Genomic DNA, 21,644 nt, shown 5'->3' on the forward strand with positions numbered 1-21,644 from the left:
CTAAATATTGTTTGGGGAGGTACCACTTGTCAGAAGAATCACTATGGCACTTGAGAAAAGTAACTAAAACTCTGATAGTGGTACCTTCCAGCTATAGTGAGCATCTTATAAAGTGTTTTCCTATGCATTATTTCACACCACACTTATAATGCGGAACAAGTAAAGAACGTATCGATTCGTATTCGCGTTCTTCGTTGTGAATAATGCAGTGGGGACAATAGAACACGCTCTGGATTTATCATTTTAAGCCTGACTTGTAGAAAATATCAAATCTAGTTTTATAATTCTCTAGATGGTAAGAAATTAAAATGTGTTACCTGGGGGAGAGTGAATCTGGAAGTCTTGCTCTGTGAGCATTATTCTTGGTGAGATGACAGACAAAGTTGCCAGAGCGATAAAGGTAGAAAATCCCTAGTGACCCAGACAGCAGCCTGTTTATGCCAGTGCACTTCCTGAGGCCTGGGATCCCTTTGAGATTTGTATCCAGATACTTGGAGGGCACTGGCTCCCTCTGGCCTGCCCTTTATGCGCCATAAGGTACGGAAATGAAGTCTGGAAAAGCTGTGTGATCAAATTAAAACCTGCAGATTATTAGCTGGGGAGTCACAGCTGTCCACACCGGATATCCTGAGAAATTTGGTGAAGTCTAAAAACCACCCATTAGCCAACTGGGGTGGTTTAAGCTTTCTTAGAGTGATAACTACGATAGTCATGTGTAAATAGTTTGTTTTTGACAAAGTAATAGACTTTATTTTGCAGAGAAGTTTTCTATTTATAGGAAAATTGAGTGAAAAGTATAAGAGTTCCCATATACCCCCCTCTATAATAGTTTTTGATCAAATTTGGACTCATAATCATAGTTTTTAAAAGTAAATCAAGTGACTGATGTAGTACATATTCACAAGTTTCTAAGAACTTTCCCCCTCATATGTAGAGGATGACTGAAAATTGTCATCCGTCTTATAATTTAAAATTTTCTCTTTTCTGTAGTGTTTTATGGTCTGTTATCAGAGGATATTTACCTTTGTTCTTCATACAGTAGAAGCACAAGAAAGCCAGTAACGTAACCAGGCAGTAGGCCTCCACTGAGGTGGCCACTATTCGGGGTTATTTATTGCTTTATACCAGATTTACCTACGGGCCAGGCAGGAAACAGGGCTTCCCAGAAGTCAGCTCGTGGTTCAGGAAGTAGCTCCAGGGAGGAAATCAGTCTGTCTGAACTGTGGGTCTTCAGTCAAGGCATCGCCAGGGCCTCCTTCCCTTCTCCAACCAGAGTGGTTTGGGGCTTGGATTTTGTATTTTGTGAAGTACCATCATGACAGAAACAAGGTCATGGGAAAGATGAGATTCCCAGTGTCCCTTCTGAGCTGTTTGCTTGACCTCCACGTGGCTTCATGGGCTTCTCCAGAGTTCCCTGACTGGAAATAATGTGTTCTACTCACGTGCAATTTAGAAACCTCCATCTTCCAGGAAAAGTTGAATCTTCATGCCATTTACTTTTCTCTCCCTATTTTCCCATTCTTTTTTTTTTCTTGTGGTAAAATATACATAAAATTTGCCATCGTAACCATTTTTTTTTTAAGCGTGCCATTCAGTGGCATTAAGTACATTCACACTGTTGTGAAACCATCACCACTATTTACCTCTAGGTGAATAATCCAGTCTCTATGAATTTGACTTTTTGGTGACCCATATGAGTGGAATCATGCAGGATTTATCCTTTGCATCTGGTTTATTTCACTTAGCATAATGTCCTCAACGTTCACCCATGTTGTGTTATGTATTAGAATTTCATTCCTTTTTAAGGCTGAATAGGGACATCCCAAGGTTTGTTGACCCATTTATCCATTGATGGATATTTGGGTTATTTCCATCTCTTGGGTATTGTGAGTAGTGCCACTATAGACATTGGTATATTGGTATCTCTTTGAGTCCCTGCTTTCAGAAGTGGGTTTGCTTGGTCATATGGTAATTCTATGATTAATTTTTTGAGGACTGTCTTCCATACTGTCTTCCATAATGGCTGCACCATTTTACATTTTCACCACATTTTTCTTAAGTAAACAAAAGCCATCCTGCATGAGACACTTATTTAGATTTTTTTTTTTTAAATCTTTAAGTGTGATCATTTAAATGTGATAACCATCCATTTGATGCCTGACAAGTGATAGATGCTCAGTGAAGTTAGATGTATCTAAAGAAAAATGACAATCTTTATATAGGACATAGACCAAAGAATGAAATCTTGCAAAAACAAAAAATAAAATGCTTTCTAATTTCTCTAGTGCTAAAACTATAAACGATTCAGCTAGATTTCGTGACCAAAGGAAAGAAACACATAATTGTTGTTTCTAGGAGTTGTAAATGTGTAACTAATAGGTTAATGTTTAGTGGAGTCAGTCAAGTGCAGATTTACACAGCTTTTCTGGATGGTATCGCCAGTTGGATTTGGGAGGCTTAATGATTAGGAGCCCCTTTTACTTTCATAGGGTGTGATGACACTGTTTTCTCATGATTAGTGATGAGAAGGGATAGGAAGCACGCAAACCATTGCGAGAACGACTAGGGCACCATAGGCCATTGGGAGTTCTAGCAGATGAAGTGGAAAGAAGTTGATTTCCAAATGTTTGTAGCCAGAAGTTTCTGAGACTGAGGAAAGAAGGGGAAAGTGTGGGTTGTGGGGCCATGTGGGAGAGACCTGTTCCATCTTCCAGAGGTGGATAGAGGGTCCTGCCAGAGTTGGAGAGCTCTGCCTGACCTCTTTGTGTTTTCTTCAAACTTATATTTGACTTTTTAGAAAACCCTTTGGGGCACCTGGGTGGCTCAGTCAGTTAAGTATCCGACTCTTGGCTTCAGCTCAGGTCATGATCTCAGTTTGTGAGTTCTAGCCCTGCATCCAGCTCTGTGAAGACAGCATGGAGCCATCTTGGGATTCTTTCTAACTCTTTCTCTGCCCCTCCCTCGCTTATGCTCTCTCTTTCTCAAAATAAATAAACTTAAAAAAAAAAAAAAAAGAGGGGCACCTGGGTGGCTCAGTCGGCTGAGTGTCCAACTTCGGCTCAGATCATGATGTCACAGCTTGTGAGTTCAAGCCCCGCGTCGGGCTCTGTGCTGACAGCTCAGAGCCTGGAGCCTGCTTCCGATTCTGTGTGTGTGTCTCTCTCTGCCCCTCTCCCACTCGTGCCATGTCTCTGTCTCTCAAAAATAAATAAACATTAAAAAAGAAAGAAAGAAAAAGAAAACTCCTTAAGACCCACTTGACCTTTTCTCTTTTTGGTCTTGGCCTTCACTACATCAGTGTCACCATCTCTCCCGATTTCCCAGCACCAACATCCAGTTCCATTATCTTTTCACCCCTGCTGACTCCGCAGCCCCCTGGTTCAAGGTCCTCTAATGGTCTAAAAGTTTGAACATGGTGTCCTTCCCCATCTCTCCCCTTCTGTCTACACCCAAGCTGGCCTGGCCTCCTGCCATTTCTACACCACTCTGTGCTCTGGCCCCGCAGGGTCTTCACTTCTTGTCCCTCTGCACCTTCTCTTGCTTTACCTCGACATCTCCTCCTCAGGCCTCCCCTCTTTTCAGAGAAGACTTCCCCGACCACCCCATCTTCTCCAGTTTAGGCTGGCCTCCCCTGCCACAGCCAGATACCTTCAACACCTTCTGTCTTCCTGGGGACTTGGCCAACCTCTGTCTTGTCCATCAGGGCATCCAGCCACACTAACCATGTCCTCCCCTTCCCCACTGTACTGGTTGCACCTGCCCCATACAGTCCCCATCACAAAGCAGACACTCAGTCAGTGTTTATTGAATGAAGCTCCAGCGAAACGTTGTTAGGGAGCACTCCTTGCTCCCGTCCTCATGTGTCCCTATGGGGAGCATCTCTGAGAATGACATCTCTGCTTCTCTGCCTCTCCCTCCTCCTCCCCTGGAGAGGAGCAGGTGTTTGTCTAGCTGGCTGAAGAGCTGACCCAGGTAGGGCCACATCCCTATTCTTCTCTTGTTGGGCAGGTTATTCATAGGACACAGGTTCCTGACCCGCAGGGCAAGGTCACGGGGCGGGTGTGCACATGTCCACTCCGCCCATGACGCAGAGCCACACAGACCACTACAGCTACCCATTGAAGCCACAACCTCCATTTTTTCCCTTTTTCTGGAATATTGCTGACTTTTTTCTTCAGTCTCTGTGACAGATTTCTGAGCCTACTTCGCAGTGAGTAGGGGAAGAAAGGGAAATTATTTATTGCCACTTCTGCTCCAACATAAATCAACGGGAGGCTGCATTTTGGGGAAAAGCCTAATGTAATTTTGAAGGCTATGAGATTCATAGGTGAAAAACTGGTGGAGGGTAGGAGTCAGGGGATAGGAAAGGTGCCTTTTGTATTTCTTAGGTCTGAGAGTGACCAGTACGTGCATGTCACAAGCGGGTTTGTCTCATTGTAGGGGTGCCGGACCGTCACAGGACACAGAGTGGGAAAAAGGGTGAAGATCTCCACGCAGGGCATTGGGTGACATGCCTCGTTGTGCTTTTGAGGTAGTTCCGACTAATCTTCCACAAAATTTAGCAAAAGCGTTCCAGAACACTTGGCAACATTGAGCACTGAGAACAATTATGTGGAGGAATGCACTGACACAGGGAATGAAAACTAACATCTTACTTTCCAGTTTTGACTTCTTCAAGTAGCATGACACTTTTCCTTTGAAATACTTGCTAGTCGTCCTTAAATGGAAACTGTGACATGGGACAGCTTACTGACTGTCCTTTTTAAGGTAGCTTTTCTAGTTGATGAAACACAGAACTGCTTCTGACAGATGTTTTGAGTATCGCTTCCCCATCCTCCGATTGCTGGTTATAAGTTACCGTTTCCTTTTTAGACAGGCTCATATCTCGGTGCCCTCCGTTGGTTGGTGACCATCTTTATTATTTTGGCTTTTCCTTGGTGTCTACTTGAAGCATCTGGGCTTGGTTCAAAAGTGGGCCATTCCTCGTTTTTCTGAGCCACGCATCTTAAAGTTAAGGAAGGAAACCTACTTGATTTAAATTTGTCACTACCGGTAGCCAAGTCCCCCCATCCCAGTGAAAAGAAAAGGCAAAAAAGAAAAGAAAGCAGAGGGCAGATTGGGAGTTTGATGTGTTCATTTTGCATTTCTAATGACGGCACCAAATTTAAAGGAAAAGAAATCTAGTTTTATTCCAGAATGCTCTTCTCATTCACAACGCTGTTTCCTTCTGTTAATTTTGTATACAGGTCCTAAAATGAAGAGAGATCAGTAAAACAGCCAACTAAAATACAGTAGAAATGACATTGTAAGGTGATTGCCCGTAAGAGGTTTACCTAAAAAGTGCATCGCACGTATCCTATGCGTCAAGTAAACTAAGCCCCAAACTCCCCCTGCTACTTCCCATGATTATCAACTGATTAGATGCGTGAGTGATGGATACTCTAAAACCAGCAGAGGTTCATATCTGTGGTAGTAGTCAGCCTTCTGGTAAATAATAACCTCTTTATTCCTGAGTAGTAAATACTAATTCAAATGGTCATTCTGAATTTCGTATCCTAATAATGTCCTAAGAAATAAAGCTTACAAAGCACAAACTCACTACTTTTTGGAGGGATAATTGAGCAATATTACTTATCAAATGCACGTAACTTTAAAAAAAAATAATTTAACCCATAACCCCAAACTCTTTTGTCGGCAAAAAGCTCTTTTCCATCACATTAGAAAGAAAACATTCCTCCATTCGCTGTGTAGTGACCGTCGCGGAGGCAGGTCAGTGCTTGTATGGAGAATTTCCAGAGGGGATCCTGCGCGGTATCTGGGTCCCTGCGGATTACGTGGCCCAGCAGAGAGAAGTTGAGCTTTCTGTGGAGTTGAGATACTTCACTTCTCCATGTACGTTGGAAATTAACCTCCAATGTTGGAGAATTAGGCTCTCTGTATTTTTCAGATGCCTGTCCCTGAGGTGGATTTAATATGTTTAAGATGGCGGCCCACGTGAAAATTCCTGTCTGGATTCCTCTGTAGAAAGTGGTGTTTGATGTATGTCTACTTTATTTATGTGACACTGTTTATGTGCATTCCAGTGATCATTAACAAAGGCCACTTGGCGGAAAACCGTGATGAAGGTGGATTTTGAAATGGCTGTATCAGCTGCAGGTTTGGCAAGACCGCAGTGGCTCTGAGTCTAGTGAAAACTGCTTCATCAGCTTGTGTTCAGCCAACCTTGCGTGGAGACAAAAGGCAGTTTAGTCAACCATGCAAAAAACCAAAAGCAAGAACAAAAAAAACCCTAAAGAAACACAGGACTATCACAGATTTCATTAGGGCAAATGTTTAAGATTCTATATACTAACATAGAATCCCTCACTTGTTCTGTTATGTGTTAAGTCCTGTTTATTAAGGCACAGTTCGTGAATTAGAACTTGTATGAATTTGCTAGGCCTGTCATAGCAAATACGAAAGACGTGGTGGCTTAAACAACAGAAGTTTAGGGGTGCTGGCGGCTCAGTCAGTTAAGTGTCCGACCTCAGCTCAGGTCATGGTCTCATGATTTGTGGGTTCAAGCCCCGCATCGGGCTCTGTGCTGACAGCTCGGAGCCTGGAGCCTGCTTCGGATTCTGTGTCTCCCTCTCTCTCTGCCCCTTCCCTGCTCATGTTCTGTCTCTCTCTTCAAAAATAAATAAACAGTAAAAAACAAACAAACAAACAAATGCCAGAAATTTATATACTCAGAGTTCTGCAGGCTAGAAGTCCAAGGTCAAAATGCTGGCAGGGTTAATTTCTTCTGGGACTTATCTTGTTGGCTTGCAGATGGCTTCTTACTGTGTCCCCACATGGTCCCCCTTCGGTGTGTGTGCATCTGTGTCCTAATCTTCTTATAAAGTCACTGGGCATATTAGATCAGGGCTCATTTATATGGCCTCATTTAACTTTAATTACCTCTTTAAAGACCCTGTCTGCGTATATAGGCACATTCTGCAGTCCTAGGGATTAGGACTTCAGCATATGAGTTTTGGGGACACAATTCAGTCAATAACACAGCTTGAGTGAGGACAGACTGTGTTTAAATGCTTCATGCATTCCTCTCTTGCAGATTTATAGCTCCCAGTCCCTTTCTTGGTTTGTGGCTGGTTGGTTTTTTTTTTTTTTTTTTTTTTTTTTGTCTCTAATTTGGGGACCTTGAGGACTATTTATTGAGAGATTGTGAGAACAATGCCTAGCTTCACAGCCCAAGGTCTTGATCAAGATAAGAGTTAAACGTTTCCTTCCTTGAAGGATTGTCCTGAAGTTTCTCCCCTCTGGTTCTCCTTCCATTTGGTGTCCTTTTCTTTTGGTTAAGCTCTCAGTATGAAAGCTGGCAAAGAGTTTAATGAAAATTCAAGAACATGGTATTCAAATAATGGAAACACTAGGCTAGGACCCACCAGTTGCCCCATCCTGGAACCTTGCCAGCTGTGGCAGTGTGGCATAGTGGTTGAGTACAGACTGCGTGGGCTCAAAGCCCTGTGCTATACATTTGAGTCCCTGTGAGATCTTGAGATTACACAACCTTTCTGTGGTGCCTCGGTTTCCTCATCTGTAAAGTGGCGGAAATAACGGCATGTACTTCATAAGAAGAAGTTAGTGGTAGAATTAGAAAAGCTAATGATTCTAATGAAGCATTAATAATTCTGATAAGGCCTTTAGCATTGTCCTGGGCCACAGTAAGTGCTACATTAAGCATGAGCTGTCATTAATTTTTGGTTCTGGCACATTCTCCGTACCCTCCCGTGGCTCATCCAGGACTCTCACAACAGAAATGCCAGAGTTAACTGGAACAACTTCCACGGCACTTGTTTAGATATGAATGCACTGTCCAAGTGAATGTTAGGAATCTTTCATTTTTGTATCACAAAAAGGAAGTTCAGCAACCTTAGGTATGTGTGATCATTCGGGGACCAGCGCTCTGGAGGAGGTGTGGTGGCTGACTTTGGAGTCAGCCTGATTTCTACCTGATATCTGCCCGATTTCTTATTGGAACCTACAACTCAGTAGTTGGTCTCTTACCGTCTCTATTCATCAGTTTTTAAATATGTAAAATGGAAGGGGGAGCACCTGGGTGGCTCTGTTGGTTGAGCATCTGACTTTTGATTTCTGCTCAAGTCACGATCTTGCAGTCTGTGAGTTCGAGCCCCACGTCGGGCTCCACGCTGACAGTGTGGAGCCTCCCTGGGATTCTCTCTCTTTCCTTCTCTCTCTGCCTCTCTCTCAAAAAAAATAAATAAACTTTTGAAAAAAAAAATATATTAACTGGGAACAACAATCATTGGGAATTCAAGGAGTTGTTTGGGATTAAATGAGATGACACACATAAAGCTCTTAAAATGTATGAAGTCATCCTATTAGCTCTTTCCATTTTTAAATGTGGAACTGGAAAACTGAAGGTAAATACAGTTCATTTCAGCTGTCTTTGTGAATTTCCTTTCCTTCTATCCCTCTCAAATGGGCTGCCCCATCACACTGTCTCACTGGGCACCTCCATTTTTTAAAGTCTAGTTTAACATAGTCACCAGTGGTTGAAGGATCAAGGTTCCATGATCATGGAGTTCTACTCCTATGATGGAAATATTTGCAAAAGCAACTGGATAGGTAATGAGTAAAGAGGAAGATATTCTCCCTTCAATTAGTTTGGGCGTTGCTCTGAAAACCAGTAGAAGACAAATACCATATGATTTCACTCATATGTGGAATTTAAGAAACAAAACAGATGAATATATGGGGATGGGGGGCGGGGGGAGAGAAGAGAGGGAACCAAACCACAAGAGACGCTTAAGGATAGACAACAAACCAAGGGTTGGTGGAGGAAAGAAGGTGGGGGATGGGCTGGCTGGGTGATGGGTATTAAGGAGGATGGGTGATGGGTATTGTTATGGTGGGTGTGGTATGTAAGTGATGAATCATTGAATTCTACTCTTGAAACCAATATGGTATTGTATGTTAACTAACTAAAGTTTAAATTTAAAAAAAAAAAAGAAAGAAAAACAGGAGGAACCTATGAAGGCAGAAATCTGTCAGGATGCTCCGGGAGAGCGCTGGATCTCTGAGAAGCTGGAAGTAGCCCGCCACCAAGCTGTATAACAAACTCTGGATGTATTTCGGGACTAGTTCTAGAGGAGACAGTAAGATTTATTGGCAGGTACTTCTCAGAAGGGTTCGGTATTTCAGTAACATTAAAATATAGTAAGTCAGGGGAGCATTACATAAATAATGAAATATATGAATTATAAAATTGGGGGAAAGGGTTCTTTGCAATCACCACAAATAAAAATCATGAAGTTGTGTTCATGGGTGAGTTTTCTGGAGATGTTTACGCCAGGACAAAATAGTCTTTGCATCATTTTAATGTTTAAAGGTGGTCCTTATTGATAAAAATGGTTCTAGATTTGTCAACATAGCCTGTTCAGTTCCCGTTCCAAGCATGAATAGCAGATACACAGCTCCTCATTTTCCTCATTACTGAAACCTGAGAATATCGTTTTACGTCTACTGTGCTTTAGAAACAGTGGTTGCATTTTAAAAGGAAATAGCACATGAATACGGGTCATCAAAATATCAGACACACTTCTATCACTTGCAGACTAAGCTTGGTTGGAGGATGTTTCTTGCAGGTGAATAGAGTTACTATAATGAAATAGAATTGTCTTTCCCAGAGAATGAGTCAGTAGGTGAATGTAAAATTATATGGCTTATGGTAGGTTAACATTAGGAGCTCTTGTGTTCCTGGAATTGGTGAGGGCTAAGATGGAGAAGCTAAAAACAAAAACAAAAAACGCAGAGGCAATAAGACTCAGAATAAGCAAATTATAACTTCCTTCCCAAAGCATACACATATATATATGTACATACGCACAAATATATATACACATAAATGCTATATGTGTGTACACATTTATATGCGTATATTACATATATATTTTAAAAATAAAAAATATTTCACTTTGGTTTACAAAAATCACCTCTAACTATCTGGGTTACAGGAAATCTGGGGCAAATAGCAGTTTACACGAAAAAAGGCATTTTTTTGTATTGTTGCTTGCAACCCTAATCTAAGTTTACTAACAGAAGAGTGGATGCTTGCTAAAGAACAAAGGGCATAATATTTTTCCTATGTTTTCCCCAATTCAGAAAACATTCGAAATTTTGTATTCAGTTCATGGGAACTGCATTTTATAGTAAGGCTGTATTTCGGGCATCACGACAAGGCAATGAGGTCTTGGTAAGTGATGAATATCTTCAGGTAAATAGAAAGTTGACGCTGAAAACTTTGGATTCCAGAGGTGATATATGATTGGCATGTTCGACTGTCTGGAGTAGAGTTACAGGAAATGGAATCAGCATCTTTTCTGAAGCTCTGGGGCATGGAATTTATGAGGCACCTTGAGAATCAATACAGGGAAAGATCCCCTACCAGAGAAAATTTCCATAAAACAAAAGAACTATCTTCAGAGCAAATGAATTTCCTGACACTGCAGTGTTCCAAGAGAGGCTGGTTGGTGGAGACATGATTCCTTTTTAGTGCTGAATTTGGGGCTACATAGATACAAGAACCCCTTCCAAACCCAGGATTTACCTGGCCGGTCTCCTCGTCCGGCTAGTGGTCATCAGCATCCCCGTTTCCCCTCTATTCCTCCTCTACACTTTCTAATTTTATTTCCTTTTAAATGAACAGTTTTTAATCTTTCTGAGCAGTTTTTATGCTTACAGAAAAAAGACTGTAAAGTACAGGGTCCCATATCCCCCTCATTCCTCTGCACTGTTATTCACATCTTGCATTAGTGTAAAACATTCATTTTAGCTGACGGGCCGATGTGGATATATGGTTATTAACTAAGTCCTTAATTTACATTGTTTCACTCTTGTGTTGCACAGTCTATGGATTTTAACACATGTATAATGATATGTGTCTGCAATTACAGTAGCATACAGAGTAGCTTTGCTGCCCTAAAAATCCTCTTGGTCTCCTAGTTATCTGTCCTTGCCCCTAGCCCCTGACAACTACTCATCTTTTTACTGCCTCTGTATTTTTACCTTCTCCAAAACACCACATTTTTGGAATTATATCGTATGTAGCCTTTTCAAATTGGCTCTTCCACTTAGCAACATGCACTTAAGGTTCCTCCATATCTTTTTGTAGTGTGAGAGCTTATTTCTTTTTATCACTGGAGATGTATCACCCTTTGTTTATTCACCAGTGGAAGTTTTCCATTCACTTACGTAAATACCAAGGAGTGCAGTTGCTGGGTTGTATGGTAAGAATATGTTTAGTTTTGTAAGAAACTGACAAACTGCATTCCAAAGCGGCCACCATTTTGCATTTCCATCAGCAATTAATGGGACTCCCTGTTGTTCCATGTCTTGTCAGCATTCAGGATTGTTCGTGCTTTGGATTTACGTCATTCAAACGGGCACACGCTTAGTGGACTGACTTTCCCCCCCTCATATTCAGATGTGTTATTTCCAAATTACTATAAGAAATACACTTAAGGGGTGCCTTGGTGGCTCAGTCGGTTGAGCATCCAACTATTGATTTTGGCTCAGGTCGTGATCTCTTGTTGGATGGAGCCCCGATCAGGCTGTGTGCTGACAGCACGAAGCCTGCTTGGGATTCCCTCTCTCTCTTTTTCTTTGCCCCTCCCGTTTGCAAGTGAGCGTGCGTGCTCTCTCTCTCTCTCAAAAATAAAGAAAGAAAGAAATATATTTAGGCTACTATTTATGAAATATAATGTCACTATTATCATCCAGAATCCAGATGGAAAGACACGAGAAACAAGAGCCCAAGCACTGATTTAATATTAATACTGTTGATAATAATTATAATAATATAAATTTATTTGTGAGTCCTTTTTGCGTTTATTTGGAAAAGCAATGCCACCAGGAGAACATTCACAAGACAGATTTCTGATCAATACTTCTATGCAATTACATTATGAGACGTTGGCGATCATCGTCTAATAGTTCTTTCAAGGGAACTGTTTTTTGTAATTGCTACTGATTCTCGTTTGAGATTTCTCAGTGTCTTCGTTTCAGGTCTTTCAAGTTGCCTACGTCATCATCAAAGCTGCTAATGCTCCTCGACCCGGAAACTGGATTTTGGAGCGTTCTCTGGATGGCACCAAGTTCAGCCCCTGGCAGTACTATGCAGTCAGTGACACGGAGTGTTTGACCCGTTACAATATCACTCCAAGACGGGGGCCGCCCACTTACAGGGCTGATGATGAAGTGATCTGCACCTCCTACTATTCCAGACTGGTGCCGCTTGAGCACGGAGAGGTACTGTGCCCACCGCAGTGACATGTGGTGTTTCACCAGAACACTCAAAATAGATCTTAGTTCAGGTTACAGAGATCTTTAACTCTCCAGCTGTGTTTAAGGTATTGACTGGTGTCTGCTGATGATTGATGTCGTAACCCGTACATTTCACCGTATTGATTTCGTCCTTTCCAGGAGAGCCCCTGGTCACTCAGCTGTAACTCAATAACTGTCAGAGCATCTTTCGTGACACCAGCTCAAGAACGTTTGTGGAAATATTAAGGAGAGGACTGAAATGCCTCTAAAAGATGTAGTTTCTAGTTTTCTTTGTGGAGTTCCCCTCTTTGGTGGTGTTGAGCATCAGAGATAGCTCACAAAGTATTTCTGCTCAGTGCTCACCACACCCAGACTGTACACACTTCATTAGAGTCAGAGTGTAATAAAAAACACACCGTTCTTTAGTGGCACCTGGCTTGATGAGATAAAACTACGAAACCCCTCCTGAGCACTCTTCACAGCAGGAACTCGGCAGCAAGCCTGCCTCGTTTCAAGAGCAGAGATTAACAGAGAAACTCTCACTCTCCCAGTCTGTTCCTGGCACTTAGACTTTGTTTCAGAGAAGTCATAGCCTAATGAAACATGTTAAAATACCCTCACCACCCTGGGAGAAGGGGTTCCGTTAAGTCTTCCGGCAATCGCTGAGATGCTGGAATTCATAACGTGAAATTCATTGAAGATGTTTTGTGAGCATGGTAGTTCACAGGTAGTAATTAACGAATGCTGGATTTCTACAAGAATCTAGTTGGTTAGTTTGATTTTAGATAGTATCAGTAAAGATTACATCTTCAGGGTAAACAATCAGGGCTATATTTTTGCATGGTTAAAGTTGACATTTGTTTATTTTGATGTCTTTATATTTAGATTCATACATCGCTTATCAACGGCAGACCGAGCGCTGATGATCTCTCACCCAAGCTGTTGGAGTTTACTTCTGCACGATATATCCGCCTTCGCTTACAGCGTATCAGAACCCTCAATGCCGATCTTATGACCCTCAGCCACCGAGACCCTAAAGACCTCGATCCCATCGTTACAAGACGAGTAAGTCTATGGCAGGGCTCCTGCCCCTTGTGAAAAGTTTATTTTGTTTAAGAGAAATAGACTTTTCTTTTTGGTTGGCTTTTTCCTCGCAAATTGGCCTCTTTTTCCCCCCTTATTTCACTGAGGATCATTATATATGCTTTGTTTAACGTGCCACCTCTAAGCTGGGGGATGGTTCTGACCTCGTGTCCTCAAGCCTCCTCCCCCCATCCCATAATGCCATAATTTAGCGAATGTTGTTGTATTTGTTTCTCACATTCTGCTCTGGCTCCACATGTGGTCTTCAGCAAGATGTTGTTGTTGTTTCCACTTAAAAGGAAAATTTTAAAATTTGAGTTATAATTTATATTCAAGGGGAGGTACAGATTTTAAGTTACAGTAAACGTGCAAGGTTTGTATGGACAAGCATTTTCAAATCCCTTGGATAAATGAGGAGTGGAATTACTGAGTTACAGGGTAGCTGTGTGTTTAGTATTAAGAAGTTGCTAAGCCTTCTGGAAAGTTGTACCATTTTGCAGACCAGCAACGTGTGAGAGTTCTGTCGCATGACACGCTGTCACACATGTGGGTTGTCACCCATTTCCATGTCAGCCATTCTGATGTGCATATGGTGGCAGTTCCTTGTGATGTTAATTTGGATTTCCCTGACCACACATGTTGAACAGGTGCTTATTAGTATCTGATCGAATCATTTTGTCCCCTTATTAGGGAGCTGTAAAAGACCTTTATATATTTTGTATACCAGTCCTTTGTCAGATGTCTACACTGCAAATATCTTCTCTGTCTGGAGCTTGCTTGTTCACTTTCCCATGACATTTAAGAGGTTTTAATTTTGATGAAGTCGAATTTATCATTTTTAATATTATGCCTAATGCTTTCTGTGTCCTTTCTGAAAAATAGTTTTTTATTCCGGGTTTGCCAAGATATTACCCTGTGTTTTGTCTAGTAGCTTTATAGTTTTAACTTTTACATCTATTGTCATTTCAAATGAATGTCTGTGTTTGGTGTGAGGTAGAGGTCAAGGCTCTTTGTTTCCCCGTCTATACATACAATTATTCCAGCACCATTTGTTGAAAATACTTTCCTCCATTAAATTGTTTTGGTGCCTTGTTGAAAATTATTTGACTTTACTATTGTCTACTTCTATATCTGCACTCCATGCTGGCTTATTGATCTATTTGTCTGTCTTTAGGCTAATAATAAACTTTCTTTCCATAGTTTTTTAGAGTAAGTCTTGAAGTCAGGTACTATAATAGCCCTAGTGAATTATTTTTTTAATATTTTTGGCTATCCTAGGTTGACTGTGTTTCCTTGTAAATTTTGGAATCAGTTTGTTCATTATTGTCAAAAGAAATCCTGCTAAGATTTTCATTGGGATTTCACTGGTTTCATAAATGAGTTTGGGAAGGATTTTGGAAGACATTTTGACAATTTTGGATCGTCTGATCCGTAAACATGTTATAACTGTCCACTTACCTAGGTCTTCTGTAGTTCCTCTCGGCAATGTTTTATTATTTGTTTATTTGTACACCTATTATTCAATTTATTCTTAAGAATTACACATTTTTGCATGTTAGTCTTCATAGATGGCTTTCTGAATTTTTTTCCATTTGTTCATCGCTAGTGTATAGAAATACAGTCCATTTTTGTTAATTTTCATATTAAGACATTGCTAAAGTCACATATTATTTCTAGTAGTTTTTTTTTTGTTTTAGATTTTTTTCCTAAGTACACAATAATATCTTCTACAAATAATGAGTGTTGGGTGTTACTGTACATTCTTTACACTTTTGAGTTCTTTTTCTTGCATTATTGAACTGGCTGGCACCTCCCATAGATGTGGAATGGAAATGGTGAGAGCAGATTGTAAGAAGAAACCACTTAATCTTTCGCTGCAGGCTCTTGGTTGTTCCTGGATTCCCTTTATTAGGTTGAGGAGATTCTCTTCTACTGGCTTGCCAAGTTTTTTTAATGAACGATGTTAAATTCTGTAAAATGCTTTTTGTGAATCTATTTGAAACGATCCAATGATTTTTTTCTCCTTTATTCTATTAAGATGGTGATTTAAATTTACTGATTTTTGTGTGTTGAACTAATGTGGCATTTTGGGGGAAAATCCTACTTGGTCATGAGTTATTATGCTTTGTGTCAAGTACTATATTCAGTTATATGGTGCTGTATTCAACATAGCAATGTTTCTTAGGGTTTTCAGTGGTATGAGTTTTGAATATGACTGACTGGTATGAGGTGCAGTTATAAGAATTTCTTGGTATAAGAATTTCTTTTAGACGCCTTTGGTTTTTGTTGATGAACTCATTTGAACGTTATTTCCTTAACTTGAACACAAGGATTCTTTGTACATGAAATATAATTTAAAATGTATATCTAATTATTTTTTTAGGTTACTGATAACAACTGAGCTATTTGTTGGTGAGCCCAACATTTTCTTTTAACTGAAACAGAAAAGGCCTTAACTTTTGTTTGTCGCTTTCGTTTTCCTTAGTATTACTATTCAATCAAAGACATTTCTGTTGGCGGAATGTGTATTTGTTATGGCCATGCCAGTAGCTGCCCATGGGATGAAACTACAAAGGTGAGTTCTAGTATTTTACAGTGTAGTAAAACTTCCAAATAGAAGTTATAGCTATAATATTTGCCTTACTGTATTTTTTATTCAAGTCAGATGTCCAAAGGTGTAAAATCACATGGCAAAAAAAGATTTTTCAGATAATTTAACTGGTTTAATTTTTTTGCACAACTTTATTTCACTTTGTTTGGAGGATATATTTCTTTTTTGTTTGTTTGTTTTCCTCTATGTCCAGCACAAAGCAGTGGTTTTTTTTTTCCCATCATGATGAGTGTACTCTTTATTCTCTTTCAATTATTTCACCCATCCTCTGATACCCCACCCACCTCCCCTCTGATAACCATCAGTTCGTTCTCTATAATTAAGGGTCTGATTCTTGGTTTGTCTCTCTCTTTTATTCCCTTTGCTTATTTGTTTTGTTTCTGAAATTCTACCTATAAGCGAGATTATATGGTATTTGTCTTCTTCTGGCTGTCTCATTTCACTTAGCATTATACTCTCTAGATCTATCCATGTTGTTGCAAATAGCAAGATTTCCTTCTTTTTATGGCCTAATAATATTCCATTATATATATATTCCATATATATATGCAATATATATGCAAATATATTCCACATATATATATGCAATATATATGCAAATATATATGCAAATATATTCCATTATATATATATATATTCCATATATATATATGCAATGTGTATATATACACCATATCTTCTTTATTCATTCATCTATCAATAGACACTTGGCTGTTTCCATAGTTTGGCTTTTGTAAATAATGCTGCTATAAACACAGGGGTGCACATGTCCTTTTGAATTAGTGTTTTTGTTTTTGGGGGCTAAATCCCCAGTAGTGCAATTACGGGGTCATAGGGTAGTTCTATTTTTAACTTTTCGAGGAAACTCCATACTGTTTTCCACAGTGGCTGCACCAGTTTGCACTCCCATCAACAGTGCAAGAGGGTTCCTTTTTCTCCACATCCTCACAAACACCTGTTGGGTTTTTACAAAATGTTTCTTTATTTTTGAGAGAGAGAAAGAGAGAAAGAAACAGAGCACAAGGGGCAGAGGGGCAGAGAGAGAGGGAGGCACAAAATCTGAAGCAGGCTCCAGGCTCTGAGCTATCAACACAGAACCCTACACAGGGCTCTAGCTCGTGAACCATGAGATCATGACCTGAGTTGAAGTCGGATGCTTAACCAGTTGAGCTACCCGGGCGCCCCAACACCTGTTGTTACTTGTGTTATTCATTTTAGCCATTCTGACAGGTGTGGGATGATATCTCATTGTAGTTTTGATTTGCATTTCTCTGATGATGAGTGATGTGGAGCATCTTTTCATGTGTCTGTTGGCTATCTGGATTTCTTCTTTGGAAAAATGTCTGTTCATGTTTTCTGCCCATTTTTAAATTGGATTATTTATTTTTCGGGTGTTAGTGGTATTAGTCTTTATATATTTTGGATACCAACCCTTTATCACATATGTCATTTGTACATATTTTCTCCCATTCAATAGGTTGCCTTTTAGTTTTGTTGTTTGTTTCCTTCACTGTGCAGAAACTTTATTTTGATTTAGTCCCAATAGTTTATTTTTGCTTTTATTTCCCTTGCCCCAGGAGACATGTCAGAGAAATTACTGCCTGTGTTCTCTTCAAGGATTTTTATGGTTCCAGGTCTCACATTTAGGTCTTTGATCTATTTTGAGTTTATAAGTATGGTGTAAGAAAGTGGTCCAGTTTCATTCTTTTGCATGTAGCTTTTCCCAACACCATTTGTTGAAGATACTGTCTTTTTCTTATCGTATATTCATTCCTCCTTTGTCAAAGATTAATTTACCAAATAATTGTGGGTTTATTTCTTGGTTTTTAAGTCTACTCCACTGATCTGTGTGTGTATTTTTCATATCAGTACCATACTGTTTTAATTACTATCACTTTACAATGTAACTTGAAACCTGGAATTGTGATACCTCCAGTTTTGTTTTTCATTTTCAAGACTGCTTTGGCTGTTTGAGGTCTTGTGTGGTTCCATACAAATTGTAGAATTATTTGTTCTAATTCTAGGAAAAATTCTGTTGGTATTTTGATAGGGATTGTGTTAAATCTACCCAAATTTCTTTGGATAGTATAGACATTTTGATACTAATTGTTCTTCCAATCCATGAGCATGGAATTTCCTTCCATTATTTTGCATCATCTTGAATTTGTTTCATCAGTATTTTATAGTTTTCAGAGGACAGTTCTTTCACCTCTTTGGTTGAGCTTATTCCTAGATATTTTATTGTTTTTGGTGAAGTTGTAAATGGGATCGTTTTCTTTTTTTTAATGTTTATTTACTTAGAGAGAGAGAGAGAGAGAGAGAGAGAGAGAGAAAACACATGAGTGGGGGAGGGGCAGAGAGAGAGGGAGAGAGAATCCCAAGCAGGCTCCACTCTGTCAGTGCAGAGCCCAAAGTAGGACTCGATTCCACAAACCATGAGACTATGATTTGAGCTGAAATCAAGAGTCAGACATTTAACCTGCTGAACCACCCAGGTGCCCCAGTGGGATTGTTTTCTTAATTTCCCTTTCGGCTGCTTCATTATTAGTGTATAGCAATGCAACAGATTTCAGTACATTGATTTTGTATCCTGTGACTTTAATGAATTCATTGATCAGTTCTAGTATTTTTTTGGTGGCGTTTTTAGGGCTTTCCATATACGGTATCAGGTTACCTGCAAATAGTGAGAACTTTACTTCTTCCTTTCCAATTTGGATGCCTTTTATTTATTTTATTTATCTTTTGTTTGGAAGATGTACTTCTAATTAAGTATTTGCTAGGAATTTTTTTTGTGTGGTAAAATATGCTTAACATACAATTTACCATTTTAACCATTTACAAGTATACAATTCAGTGGCCTTATGAATTTTGAAGCTCTTCTCTCTATAAGACTGTCAAGCAAAAAGCCATTACAGTTATAAATTATGCTTATATTTTTTAAAAGAATGGCTTCCCTCCTCCCATTTTCTCCCTCTTCCATTTTGTGATTTTTCAAGGGAAAATCAAGTTTGCCCATGTTAGCATAATACTAAGTGAATAATTTGACACCCTGTTTTCTCTTCAACAATGTATATGAAATGACTTGTAACACCCTCCCCATCCCCACTCTGTAATTCTCTGACTCTTGAATAGGATTATCCTCTTTTGAGGATGAAAACTATGAAGATCAAGATAATTATTAATAGGAACTTATAAACCCTTAACATCAGTGCATCTTACTCTGAAAACTTTGTGTTCGTGGACCCATTTTATTTTTAGCTTTGTATCCCTCCTCGCTTCTGTTTGTCACCAGGCCATGGGTGTACATTTTTCTCTAAAAATCAGATGCCACTATGCTCTGATCTAGCCACATGTCCTCTCGTGTACCGTCATGCTACATGTTTGATGGTGGTAAGTTCTTTGTAAAATAAAGTTAAAAATATACAGGTTGATTTTCAGGTGCAGTTTTGTATTCCCTGTTTCTAGAAGCTTCAGTGTCAGTGTGAACATAACACCTGTGGAGAGAGCTGCAGTAGGTGTTGTCCGGGATACCACCAGCAGCCGTGGCGGCCCGGCACCATTTCTTCTGGTAACACGTGTGAAAGTAAGTCCACTGAGGATTGGAAGAATGTCGTTGTTTTCCTTCTTAATATGCTTTATGCTTATATGCTTAATACGCTTAATATGCTTAATAACTTTATGATGACCTGACATTTCTAATTAGTACATAACCCATTTCCTTAAATCTTCAAATAGTTCCCAAAGCTACATATTACCTTAATACAACTGAGTGTTAAGGCCTACGTGTATCTTTTGGGATTTGCTGTTTTACCTAAAGTTCCCCTTCCCATATATTAATTTATTCTTTATTAATTTGGGTTTAATTTTTTTAATGTTTATTTATTTTTGAGGAAGAGACAGTGTGAGTGGGGGAGGGGCAGAGAGAGAGAAGGGAACAGAGGATCTAGAGTGGGCTCTGTGCTGAGAGCAGAAAGCCCGATGTGGGACTCAAACTCGTGAACCATGAGATCATGACCTAAGCCGAAGTCAGACTCTTAACTGATGGAGCCACCCAGATGCCCTTAATTTGGGTTTAATTTTAATTTTAATTTTAATTTTAATTTTTTTAACGTTTATTTATTTTTGAGACAGAGAGAGAGCATGAACGGGGGAGGGGCAGAGAGAGAGGGAGACACAGAATCGGAATCAGGCTCCAGGCTCAAGCCATCAGCCCAGAGCCTGATGCGGGGCTCGAACTCGCGGATCGTGAGATCGTGACCTTAGCCGAAGTCGGACGCTTAACCTACTGAGCCACCCAGGCACTCCATTTTGGGTTTAATTTTTAAATAGGCAATTTATTCACACGGTTCTAACATCTACCAATATACACAAATATGTGGTGGAAAGTATTACTTCCACCCCATCTCCAACCTTCCCACTTAAAAAAAATTTTTTAATGTTTATTTATTCTTGAGAGAGAGAGACAGACAGAGCATGAGCAGGGGAGGGGCAGAGAGAGAGACACACACACAGAATCCCAAGCAGGCTCCAGGCTCTGAGCTGTCGGCACAGAGCCTGATGCGGGGCTTGAACTCACGAGCTGTGAGATCATAACCTGAGCTGAAGTCGGACGCTTAACGGACGGAGCCACCCAGGCGCCCCATCCTTCCCACTTTTTACTATTTCCTACTGTGTTCTTCCTGGAATTTTTATGCAAATAAAGCCTACATCAACATATTCCTACCCCCAACCTAGTGTGGACACAGAACCTGACATGCGATGCATGCCATTCTCCACATTGCTTTTCTATTTAACAATACATGCAATATGAAATGCTGTTCTCATTTATAAATTTTATTTTATTTTAATTCTAGTGTAATTAACGTACAGCGTTATGTTAGTTTCAGGTGTACAATATAGTGATTCACAATTCTACACGTTACTCAGTGCTCATCATGATGAGTGAGCTCTTAATCCCCTTCACCTATTTCACCCGTGCCCCCCCACCCACCTCCACTCTCGGAAGCATCACATTGTTCTCTATCAATGCTGTTTTTAAAAACAGGAACACTGAATTCCGTTAAATAGATGCAACATAATTAAAATAGCTACCTGTCCATGAATAGTTTGGGTGTTACCAGTCTTTTGTTAACGCCAATAGTGGTGCAGCAATTAGCCCTATATATGTCATTCGTAAGCGCCAAGTACTTCCGCAGGATACGATCCCGGGAGATAGGGTGAGGGGTCCGGTGGGTGTGCATGTTTATAGTGTTGACAGCTACTTCTCTTGTCCTCCATAAGATTTCCCATATCCTATGAAAATGACCTATTCTGGAATTTTAATTTAATTTGCAGTCATGGAAACTTAGGGAGGGAAGGGTTTTCTTTATATAGGACATAGTAAATATATGAATTGAGATGTTAAAATTCTCCTAGAGTGTAATTGTCACAATAAAGCCCAAGACTGTTACTATGATGGAAATGTTGCAAATCAGAGGAGAAGCTTGAATACCGCGGGACAGTTCAGAGGAGGCGGGGTGTGCATCAGCTGCCTGCAGAACACCATGGGAATCAACTGTGAAACCTGTATCGATGGATATTACAGACCACACGACGTAAGAGTGTTTCTTCGCCATAGCTGAATTTC

At 40.0% G+C, this 21,644-nt stretch overlaps 1 protein-coding gene across 2 annotated transcripts in view; it reads left to right on the top strand.

Moving 5' to 3' along the window:
- LAMA1 (laminin subunit alpha 1) overlaps window positions 1–21,644 on the top strand; it is a 166,081-nt gene that overhangs the window by 45,709 nt on the left and 98,728 nt on the right. For both annotated transcript variants that reach the window (XM_053205731.1, XM_053205732.1), the window contains exons 4-8: window positions 12,067–12,309; window positions 13,210–13,389; window positions 15,893–15,982; window positions 19,484–19,601; window positions 21,434–21,612. In XM_053205731.1, coding sequence (XP_053061706.1) covers window positions 12,067–12,309; window positions 13,210–13,389; window positions 15,893–15,982; window positions 19,484–19,601; window positions 21,434–21,612 — 810 coding nt within the window. The remainder of the gene's footprint in view (window positions 1–12,066; window positions 12,310–13,209; window positions 13,390–15,892; window positions 15,983–19,483; window positions 19,602–21,433; window positions 21,613–21,644) is intronic.

Source organism: Acinonyx jubatus, chromosome D3 (genome assembly GCF_027475565.1).
Source record: "Acinonyx jubatus isolate Ajub_Pintada_27869175 chromosome D3, VMU_Ajub_asm_v1.0, whole genome shotgun sequence".
NCBI lineage: Eukaryota > Metazoa > Chordata > Mammalia > Carnivora > Felidae > Acinonyx > Acinonyx jubatus.